General features: G+C 47.7%; 2 protein-coding genes across 2 annotated transcripts; both read left to right on the top strand.

The window, feature by feature from the left end:
• Positions 1-971: 971 nt before the first annotated feature.
• ARB_06952 (uncharacterized protein) lies at positions 972-2,795 on the top strand (the record flags this gene model as incomplete). The annotated part of the gene is made up of 5 exons (XM_003014345.1): positions 972-1,547; positions 1,607-1,960; positions 2,021-2,191; positions 2,246-2,373; positions 2,444-2,795. The coding sequence occupies 5 exons, from the start codon at positions 972-974 to the stop codon at positions 2,793-2,795; spliced, it is 1,581 nt and encodes a 526-aa protein (XP_003014391.1).
• Positions 2,796-4,450: 1,655 nt separating this feature from the next.
• On the top strand, positions 4,451-11,407 carry ARB_06951 (uncharacterized protein; the record flags this gene model as incomplete). Its single annotated transcript, XM_003014344.1, has 2 exons — positions 4,451-4,669; positions 4,751-11,407. The coding sequence occupies 2 exons, from the start codon at positions 4,451-4,453 to the stop codon at positions 11,405-11,407; spliced, it is 6,876 nt and encodes a 2,291-aa protein (XP_003014390.1).
• Between the last annotated feature and the right edge of the window lie 91 nt (positions 11,408-11,498).

The following is an 11,498-nucleotide window of genomic DNA, read 5'->3' as shown; positions in this document are numbered from 1 at the left end:
CCTCAATCTGTCTACCTCGCCCAATGCTTTTGGATCCAACGCTGCATTTTCTCGCTGGAACAAAATAAATTTGCTAGTCTTATATGCTTGGAACCAGCCAGGTCGCTAATCAGCCATATAAAAAAACAATAGTTGACCACCCGCCGTTCACCTCTACCTATCCACCGTCTTCGGCTACCCGTCGACTTCCCCCCATACTTTCCTAAACAGGGGTAAGATCCGTGGTGGTCGGGCACGGGGCCAACGTTATATTCTGTTGATGCGGCGGGATTCTACTTGTTTGTGAGCAAATATGAAGGGCTTCAGACAGAGAGTTGTAAGTTGCGTGTCAATGGCACACCACCCTCTGACGAGACAACACACACACCCGCCTGCTCTGCTCAGGGGGGGCTTGGAATTTTTCGTACAATGCGGAGGGTAGAAGCTGATGATGTTAGCACGAGCAGCTGTCCCGCGCGAAGGACTCGAATAAGTCGTCGAAAAAGAAAGACTCCTCTTCTTCTGGTACGTTGTCTCCTGGGGCCTCCGCGAATCTTGGTCAACCAGGGCAAACGTTATCACCGGCAGGCTCGAACCACGGTACTCCTACGTCGTCCACAACCGCTGTCAATGAGACAAAGTCGAAACCCACCAGCTCTCCCGACAATGGGGCCGCCGCCGGAATCACCTTGCACCACAACGCTCCCGTTCTACCTAGTGGCGCGCCTAGCCAACAGCATTACATCCCACAGCAACAACACATAGGAGGGCAGATGTCGAGCAATGGACCTGGTACGCCAACTCGGCAGGGAGTTCCCATGGCCCCAAGCGTGGTTATTAGCCCTAGTGCACCAGTATGTTGACTCTTCTCCGATGGACTGATCCTTTCAAGTTCCTCATAAGCGTCTTCAGAGTCCAGCTTTATCCACTTGTTCCTGTAGCTAACTATTGCTGTCTCATAGCACATTCCTCCTCCCGGGGCGGCAGAAACAATGCCGGGTGACCTACAGCCACCGAAGATAGGGCAAAAACCGCACCTTATTGACAGATTACAGACCCCCAAAGATATCACCGGAGGGCCTAGGCCTCCACGGAGACAGCACTCGTCACGCTTTGATATCTCAGACCAACGTCAGAGGGAACTAGAGAAACTTCCTGGGTTCCATGAAGTTCCCCCAAACCGACGACAAGACTTGTTCATGCAGAAAATCGACCAGTGCAACATTATATTTGACTTTAACGATGCTACGGGAGATATGAAATCCAAAGAAATCAAACGACTTGCCCTCCATGAGCTACTTGACTACGTTGCCAACAATCGATCGGTCATCACAGAACCTATGTACCCCAAGGTGGTGGAAATGTTCAGCAAAAACCTGTTCCGACCCATTCCCCCTCCCGTCAACCCACAAGGAGACGCATTCGACCCGGAAGAAGACGAGCCTGTGCTAGAGGTAGCATGGCCTCACATTCAGGTTGTATATGAATTCTTCCTCAGATTCATTGAGAGTCAAGATTTCAGCACCAACATCGCAAAAGCATATATCGATCACCAATTTGTTTTACAGGTAAGATTCCCTTTTCTCAGCATGGCGTATAATCATTACAAAACTAACTCCTTTCCTAGCTACTTGAACTATTTGATTCTGAAGACCCCCGAGAGCGTGACTTTTTGAAGACGACATTGCATCGCATTTACGGAAAATTCTTAAATCTACGCTCATATATCCGACGCTCGATCAATAATGTTTTCTTCCAGTTTATCTACGAAACTGAACGATTTAACGGTATTGCTGAGTTGCTGGAGATTCTTGGCTCGATTATCAATGGCTTTGCGTTGCCACTCAAGGAGGAGCACAAGCTATTCTTGACGCGCGTTTTATTGCCAATGCATAAAGTCAAGAGTCTAAGCATGTACCATCCACAACTGGCATACTGTATTGTGCAGTTCCTAGAGAAGGATGCAGCCTTGACAGAAGAGGTATACTGCATTCTTTCCTCCCCTCTACTGAGTATCCAAGACTAATATGTTGGTTTCCAGGTTGTTCTTGGCCTCCTTCGCTACTGGCCGAAAGTGAACAGTACGAAAGAGGTCATGTACCTAAATGAGGTCGAAGATATCTTTGAGGTTATGGAACCGGCTGAGTTCGTGAAGGTTCAAGAGCCTCTGTTCCATCAGCTTGCCAAATCAGTCGCCAGTCCTCATTTTCAAGTATGTTACCATCGCTTCTATTAAATTATCAAGCTTGTGCTAATGCGGTTTTAGGTTGCGGAACGAGCACTCTACTTTTGGAATAACGAGTACTTCTGTAACTTGGTCGGTGATAATGTAGAAGTCATTCTCCCGATCATGTTTGCACCTCTTTACGAGAATTCCCAAGGACACTGGAACAGGTATGCTGCGCGCGATATCATTCTAATATTATACTCGTGCTAACTCTGTCGTCTGCAGAACAATCCATAGCATGGTGTACACTGCTATGAAAATGTTTATGGAAATCAACCCTCAGCTATTTGATGACTGCTCTCACGACTACCGAGAATACCAAAACTCTGCTGAGGCACGAGAAAAGAGCCGCCAGGAGAAATGGGAACGACTGGCTGAAATGGCAAAGGCCAAGCGAGAAAAAGCTGAACTCCCACCAGTGGAAGGCTCCAAGTCTCCTGATGCAGCCGGCTCAAATGACGGCCTAGATCCATTAACTCAAGACAACCAGCAGCGATTAAACGCGCTTAAACTGCAAGACGACACTGCTGCCAGCAAGGAACGGCGGAGAGAGGGTCAAAACTCGGTTAGTGCCTCACGCGTTGATTAAGCATGGAACGGAACCCACGTACCTTGCCTTGCTTCGCTCTCCTGCATTGTTCTCTTCGCTTCTTTTTCTTGTGCACTGGTTGTATTGTAAAATTTTCCCCGCTGCCCTTTTACTTTTTATCCTTCTTTTAGAGATGCTTTTTACCTTTCTTTTTTGATATCTGCCTTTTTTTTCTTTTCTGAGCCGGCGTGATCCTAACGTTAGATATACGTTTTGAATTCAGAGGCGTCGCCGTGGATCTATCGATGATTCTCGTGGTAGTGGTAGTGGAATGGCTGGGGCAGGTCGGCGGATTGTGGTGGGAGAAGCTCGAAGGCGAGGAGAACGGCGAAGTTCGCTCGGCAGCAACAGCAGTCCTGGGCCTTCTCATGCCTCCGTTACTCGTAGCAACTCAACTAGCAAGAGCATGCGGTCTGTCTGAAGCAAAGGGGGTGTACTTTTTTCTTTTTCTTTTTTCCTTCTCGCCACCCAACAAAAGGCGGCATGGAAAAAGCTCTTCTTCTACACACAGGTTCGGTACCAAGTTATCCAGCGAATTTAGACTAATGATGATGCCCCCCGTTTATCTCATTCCTCTTTTTGAAACAGACGTTTGAAACCGATTGGCTTTCTTCCCGGTAATACTTGGTTTTCATGTCTTTGTGGCTATGGATTGATTCAGGACCCCTTTCCTGTTCAATATCTATTCCCCTGTATTTTGATCTTTTATATTTCTGCTTCCTGTAATTATTGCTTACCTATCTATCCACATTCTGGATAGGATTCTGGCTTGACTGGGCTGCTCCGGAGGAACGCCTGGGACAAATGGGTGAAAAAAAAAAATTACGGTGCGGAAGGAGTTTTGGAGTGGGACACCTGGCCTTTGCAATGTTAGCTGGGAATGAAATATAAACCTGTCTTGCGGCTGCCTTGTTCCAGTGTTTCTCTTGGTCTTTATCTCTATCGCCATTTTGAATCATTTTCAATTCTTTCTCTGCCATCTCGGCCTCTTCGCTTTTGCATCATCAATCAATTTGATAGCTGAAGGTTTGGGGCAAATTACTTCACATAGCAAGTTTGCACCTCAAGCAAATGCATTACATCATCATTATATAATCACTACGCTAAACCATATTAGGCTAAAGTGAAGATGCCGCTAGTCCTCTTTGGGCACTAGCGCAGATGAGAAGTTGCGGGCGCGATCCCCCAGGTCCAGATGGTCTCTAGAGAAATTCATTTAATTCACTTATCAACATTCTTCACCTCAGTATCCAGGCCCTTGTCCCTCCACTCTACCGGCCGCCCGATCCTCGTTACACCTTATTTTCCGGGCATATTCACACCGACGACCTCTCTTACCCTTTAATTCGTCCTCCATCCTTTTTCTCACGGCCGCGAAACCTCCTACAGCCGTCTGTACAGGCTTCCAAATTGCTTATAGACCCTCCTCAAGCCTGTCGAGCTGGAGGACCAGGGAACTGTCATCTTGTGGGCGTTGAAAGGATTTTAGCCGGCCTGAGGGCCTGGCACCCGGTTTATATCAAGGTCGATTGCCCCGGGAATGCCAATTCTGGCTGCGCGCAATCATGGAACGCGAATCGATTGAGCGAAACTTCGACGCCTACGTGACGAAACTAGGCGATCCAAACATTGGTTAGTGGCCTGTATACTGTAGGATGACTATTGCCATATCGAGCTATCATTTGCTAACAGAAGACACGCGTTATTATGTTGTAGAAACTAAATTAAAATGCGCAGCCGCGGTTGAGATCCGTGACTCCCTGGAGCATCTGTGCTCGGGCGCTACATACCCCATTTTCCTGGCGAAACTATGGCCGGCGTTCAAGAAGGTGCTCAAGGGGGAACCGGTGTTTATCAGTCTATCGTTTGAGCAGGTTAGTGAGGAGAATCTGTGAATGGGAGAGTGGTATACCCTTTCTTAAAAGAGGAACTGACCGTGCGTACTTTGAACTTAGAAACTACGGAACTGTATCCTGGAGATTCTCCATCGCCTACCTCTAGAGCTTCCGGAAGTTGAGCCATATGCTGGTGACATGGTTGACCTGCTCATAGAACTTGTGAGAAATGAGAACGAGGATAACGCCGTCATCTGTATGAAAACTATCATGGACCTCCAACGACGACAAATCAGGGCGACGCAATCGCGAGTTCAAGCTTTTCTGGAGCTCATCCAAAACATGTTTGAAGGAATGCCGCAGGTTGTGCGAGATACTTTTGATACCCCTCAGGCTCAGACCTCCACTCCTGGAATGCCTTCGACACCCAACACGGCAGCTCAGAACTTCCAGTCCCCACGCCCTAGTTCTCCGGCTACTTCTGTATCCGACCTAGGGCCTGAGCAGCAGCAAACAAACCAAATGTTAGCGAAGGGTATGCATTCGTTCAAGGTGCTCGCGGAGTGTCCTATCATCGTTGTCTCGATCTTCCAGATACACCGCCACCCTGTAACCACCAACGTGAAGGTGTTTGTTCCCCTTATAAAGGGGATATTACTTCTCCAAGCACGGCCGCAAGAGAAGGCCCACAACGAAGCCAGAGCGCAGGGGAAGATTTTCACCGGGGTCAGCAAAGATATCAAGAACAGAGCCGCCTTTGGGGAGTTCATCACACTGCAGGTCAAGACGATGAGTTTCCTTGCCTACCTACTAAGAGTTTATGCAAGTCACCTCCAGGATTTCCTTCCCTCTTTGCCTGGAGTCGTCGTTCGTTTGCTGCAAGATTGCCCTAGGGAGAAGTCCAGTGCGAGGAAGGAGCTCTTAGTCGCAATCCGCCATATCATCAATTTCAATTACCGCAAGATATTCCTTGAAAAGCTCGACGACCTATTAGACGAGCGGACATTGATCGGCGATGGTCTTACGGTGTACGAGGCGCTCAGGCCACTAGCTTACAGCATGTTAGCCGACCTGATACACCATGTTCGAGAATCCCTTACTCGGGACCAAATTCGTCGTACCCTCGAAGTCTACACTAGGAATCTTCATGATGATCTTCCAGGAACAAGCTTTCAGGCAATGAGCGCGAAGCTCCTCCTCAACATGGCTGAGAAAATAGCTAGCATGGAGAATAAGAAGGAGGCGCGGTACTTCCTTATCATGATTCTGGATGCTATTGGGGACAAGTTCGCTACCATGAACTATCAATATAACAATGCAGTTAAGGCATCGAAGCTCGTCAAGCAGAATGCAGATAATTTGTCAGAAGGATACCTTGCTGATAAGAATCATCCTCCGGACTGGGACGAGATCGACATATTCACTGCAGTACCGATAAAAGCCACCAATCCCAGAGATAGGAATGCCGACCCTGTCAATGATAATAAGTTCCTGTTTAAGACTCTTATTACTGGTTTGAAGGGTCTTTTCTATCAGCTAAAGAGCTGCAATCCAGAGGATCTAAAACTAGACCCATCGTACACACCTGTTAACTGGGCAGAAGTCTCGTTCGGATACAACGCTGAAGAAGTCCGTATCATTAAAAAACTCTTTCACGAAGGTGCGGGACTTTTCAGATATTATGGTGCGGATAGCAAGGAGCCTGAGATTCAATATGCAAGCCCTCTTGAGTTTCTCTCTAGCCAGTATATGCGGCACATGAGCTCCGAGGAAAAGGAGCTTCTTGAAAGCTTTGGGACTATCTTTCACTGTGTTGATACTGCGGCATTCCATGAAGTTTTCAAGAGCGAGATTCCCTATTTGCACAGCCTTATGCTGGAGCACAGCGCCCTGCTTCATCTCCCGCAATTCTTTCTCGCGAGCGAAGCCACATCTCCTGCCGTTGCTGGGATGACTCTACAGTACTTGATGGAACACATCCATGAAGTTGGGTCTGCAGATGTCGCCAACTCCCGGATTCTCTTGAGAATGTTCAAGCTTTCGTTTATGGCTGTCACACTGTTTTCGGCACAGAACGAACAGGTACTTCACCCGCATGTCACCAAGATTGTGGCCAAGTGCATTGAATATTCTGTGACTGCAGAAGAGCGGATGAATTATTTCCTGCTTCTAAGATCACTTTTCCGAAGTATTGGAGGTGGACGCTTTGAGTTACTCTACAAAGAATTACTGCCCTTGCTGGAGATGTTGCTGGAAACTTTCAACAATCTTCTACTTGGCGCTAGGAAGACACAGGAACGTGATTTATATGTGGAATTGACGCTGACTGTCCCAGCACGACTTAGTCACTTGCTTCCTTATCTAAGCTATCTCATGAGGCCGTTAGTTGTTGCTCTCCGGGCAGGGTCAGATCTTGTCAGCCAAGGTCTTAGGACCCTTGAGCTCTGTGTTGACAACCTGACTGCCGATTACCTGGATCCAATTATGGCCCCGATAATGGACGAGCTTATGACTGCTCTCTGGGATCATCTCCGACCAAACCCTTACAGCCACTTCCATGCCCACACCACGATGAGAATTCTTGGGAAGCTTGGTGGGCGAAATCGAAAATTCCTAAATCACCCTCCTGAGCTCTCATTCCAACAATACTCTGATGATACACCGAGCATGGATATCAAGCTTATTGGGTCTAATAAGGATAGAGCCTTTCCTCTCGATATCGGAATTGACCTTGCCCTAGGGAAGTTACTTGACACTCCTGCGGCCAATGCATCCGAGACTGTGCAGAAGGCAGATTTATTCTACAAGAAGCAAGCGTACCGCATGCTGAGCTCTCAGCTCAAGCTCTATATTGGTTTCGAGCATCCGCCCGATGACCTGGCAACACTCCTACGCCTTCAGGCCAACGATCTAGCAGATGGGAAGTTCTCTGGGACGGTGGATATCTTGGAGAAGTCTGATCGTCAATGCTCCTCCTCAAAGAGACTTGCACAAGAGACCACCCTCAAGAAGTTATTGAAGGCTTGCATAGTTGCATCTACAATCCCGCACTTGAAACAATCTGCAACCGCTTTTCTAGCTGATGTTTGCCGCCATTTTACCATTATTGAAATCGGAAGGTCTCTAGCACAATCACGGCATATACGTCGTCCTTTCAGCGTGTCACTGGGCGAAGGCCCCTTGTATCTGGATACGAGGACTCTTGCTGATGCTGTGGTTGAATGTTTAGCCTCTGAAAATCCCGCGGTTCGTGACGCCGCTAAAGAGGTTATCTTCAACGTCCGAAGTGCTGCCGTTGTTATATTCGGCTCTGCAGAGAAGGCAGGAAAACTCCCATTCTTCCCCCATCTCGGTAGAACGCTTTGCCATGCTTGTCATGACGAGGAGTGGTTCACAAAGGCTGCTGGAAGCCTTGGTATACATCTTTTCGTTACTGAACTGGACTTGGGAAACGCTTGGTTGATCGACCGGCAAGTTGAATTCATTCGAGCCCTTATGTACGTGATTAAAGATACGCCATCCGATTTCCCGGGAGCGACTCGAACACAAGCCCAAGAGACAATGGACTTGATTCTCCGGAAATGCAATGAGGGCGTTTCCAAAGAGGAGCTGAAAAACGAACGAGGCCGAGTGTTGGCCTTGTGCGGCGTATTGAGCTATGAACTATCCCATATGAACAAACATGTTCGTCAGGCTGCCCAGAGTGGAATAGCGACTCTGGCAACAACTTTGGGTGCGGAAGTCCATGAGCTCATTACTCCCGTCAAAGACCGACTTTTGATGCCAATATTCAACAAGCCACTCCGTGCTTTACCTTTCCCTACTCAGATTGGCTGTATCGAAGCGATAGCATACTGCCTCGGTCTTCGTCAGAACATTGTCACATTTAATGATCAGCTCAACCGTTTGCTAATGGAATCTCTGGCCCTTGCCGACGTAGATGATGATGCCTTAGCATCCAAACCAAATGAGTTTAAGACTGCCGAGCAGATCGTTAACCTTCGTGTCTCCTGTCTCCGTCTTCTGTCAATGGCCATGGGTTTCCCTGACTTTGCAAGTGGTCCACAGAGCCATAGCCGCGCTAGAATCATTGCTTGTTTTTTCAAGTCGTTGTATTCAAGGTCCCCCGAGATTATTGAAGCTGCGAACTCTGGCCTTCGCGATGTTCTCACTCAGACCAACAAGTTGCCTAAGGACCTCCTTCAGAACGGCCTTCGACCAATTTTGATGAACCTTCAGGACCCCAAACGTTTGAGTGTTGCTGGTTTGGATGGATTAGCTCGCCTTCTCACCCTACTGACGAACTATTTCAAAGTTGAAATAGGATCACGGCTCCTGGACCACATGAGAGTCATTGCTGATGAAAACATCCTGCAAAGAGCATCTTTCGGGCTTGTTGAACAGAATCCTCCCATGAAAATTGTTGCTGCTATCTTTAATATTTTCCACCTTCTTCCTGCAGCTGCGACCTCATTCATGGAGAACCTTGTTAACAAAGTCTTGTACTTGGAAGACCGGTTGAGACGGACATCTAGCAGCCCTTTCAGAAAGCCATTACTCAAATATCTCAATCGATATCCCCGAGAGAGTTGGATTTTCATGCAGGCCAAGTTCCAGGAAGAAAAACACGGGAGATTCTTTGGTCAGCTCCTAGCAAGCCCTGAGAGTTCGGCATTGCGTTCAACCATTTTTGCGGATTCCGAAACATTAATAAAACTCGCCTTCTTCCAAGAAGAGTCCCCCCGCAAAAATACCGCGGCAATCAATGGAATCTACTTTGTCCATTCGATTTGCTCTCATGAAGCTACTAAGGGATTCTTGAATGCCCAGCCTGACCTGAAGCGACACCTCTTGAACAGTGGCCGAGACCTGAATTCTAAGCTACGTAATGATAGGCTCCCTCCAGACGAGCGGTTGAGAGTCGAACAAGCCCAAGATCAGCTGTTGGAAATATTCACAATTCATCTTTCGCAGTCCCTTGATGACCTTGATTTCCTGTTCGATGTTATCGACAAGATATCCGCCGGTGACTTGAAGACAACTCTTACGTTGCCAAAATTTTTCTACCAGTACATTATCACAAACTCATCCATTGCTTACCGGAGGTCCGTAATTTCTCGCTGCTTAGATCTCTACAACCAGCGTACCTCATCCCAGAAATTGAAAACTTACGCCTTCCATCATCTTGTTAATCCCATACTTGCCATGGATGTGAAGAATACCTGGGACAGTCCAACCCCTGGTACGGGAGTTCTTGATCGCAGTTTAACCGATCTTATCCACAACCGACTATGGAAACCACAGCTGGGTGATCTTAGTGAAGAATCTGGTCAGCCTGGGATAGACCATTCCCGCATGGAGCTTCTTCAGCTTTCCGCATTGCTTATAAAATATCACCATGGCATTGTTCAAGAAAGTAGAAAAGACATCATAAAGTTTGCATGGAGCTACATTCGTCTCGAGGATACCATCAACAAGTATGGAGCATACGTACTAATCAGTTATTTCATTGCACATTATGAAACACCCTCAAAGATTGTCGTCCAAATCTATGTCGCTTTGCTGAGAGCTCATCAGAATGAGGGAAAATCTCTAGTTACCCAGGCATTGGAAATCCTGGCGCCTTCTCTTCCAAAGAGAATTCTCTCCGGCCCTGACCCTCGTTTCCCAGTGTGGGCCAGATGTCCTCGTCGCATTCTAACGGAAGAGACAGCGAACTTACAGCAGGTCATGAGCATACTGCAATTCCTTGTCCGACAGCCCGATCTTTTCTACGAGTCCCGCGAATACTTCATCCCTCTCATAATCCCATCACTTGTCAAGATTGCAGGACCAACCAATGTCTCTTTTGATAGCAGAAAGCTCGTTTTACACTTGATCAACCTTATTTGGATCTGGGAAGAGAAGAGAGTGACTGGATGGCGAGACCCGACCTCTCCAAACTCAGCGAAACGAAAATTGGCCGAGATGCAAGCGTCACCATCAATGAGTACCACACCACTCCCACAGAAAGAGCGTCCGGAATACACCATTCCCCTTGACTTGAGGACGCCTCTTATCAAGTACCTTGTTACCTTTGTCTGCAGTCTCGTTGATCGCTTCTCTGTACCTGCAGCGCGGTTCCGCGATCTACTGCCACCAAAGCCTCACCAAGCGCTGAATAACTATGGTGAAATTTGCAAGAAATCAGTGGTTTTGCTCCGACGATTCCTCTCTCCTGAGTATTGGCCTGATGTGGATATTGACCTTTACCAAAAAACCCTAGAGCCTGTTTTATGCAGCGAAAAGGCTGAGAAACCCGACGAAAAGCATGTCACGGCCATGGTCAACTCCCTCCAGGTTCTACGTATTCTCTTGGCCGGAAAACCGAACAGCTGGATTCTTGACCGCATGTCTACCATCCAGCATCTTGTGGAAAAGGCTCTAAGATCTGATAACCCCGAAATCCAGGATTGTTTACATGGTGGCGAAGAGGAGATGGACATCTCTCCAAAGTTACCACCACCCATCAAGAGAGTTTTGGATGCCCTGCCACAAGAAGAGCCAGTGGAAGAAGAAGGTGGTATGGATGTTGATAAGCCGTCCGCTGAATTTGTAACCTTCCTCTCAACGGTCGCCACGGAGTCAATTTCAAGCGGCAACTATATCGCTGGAATTAATATTCTCTGGACACTTTCGAAATGTCAACCTGCGGAGATGGACCAGCATATACCCCATGTCATGAAGATTTTTTTCGCAAAAGCTTGCAAAGGACCACGTCGCTTCTTTCAACAATAACCCACCAGTAGCAAATCGGACTGCGGAACAACAGGCACAGGTGCCCGACCCCTATGAAGTAGAGATTGGCATCGATCTGATCTCTAAAACC

Source organism: Trichophyton benhamiae, assembly GCF_000151125.1.
Source record: "Trichophyton benhamiae CBS 112371 chromosome Unknown Abenha-G-c-176a04.f1, whole genome shotgun sequence".
NCBI classification, from domain to species: domain Eukaryota; kingdom Fungi; phylum Ascomycota; class Eurotiomycetes; order Onygenales; family Arthrodermataceae; genus Trichophyton; species Trichophyton benhamiae.
Note: the sequence above shows the minus strand (reverse complement) of the source record. Positions and strands in the feature narration are given on the sequence as shown.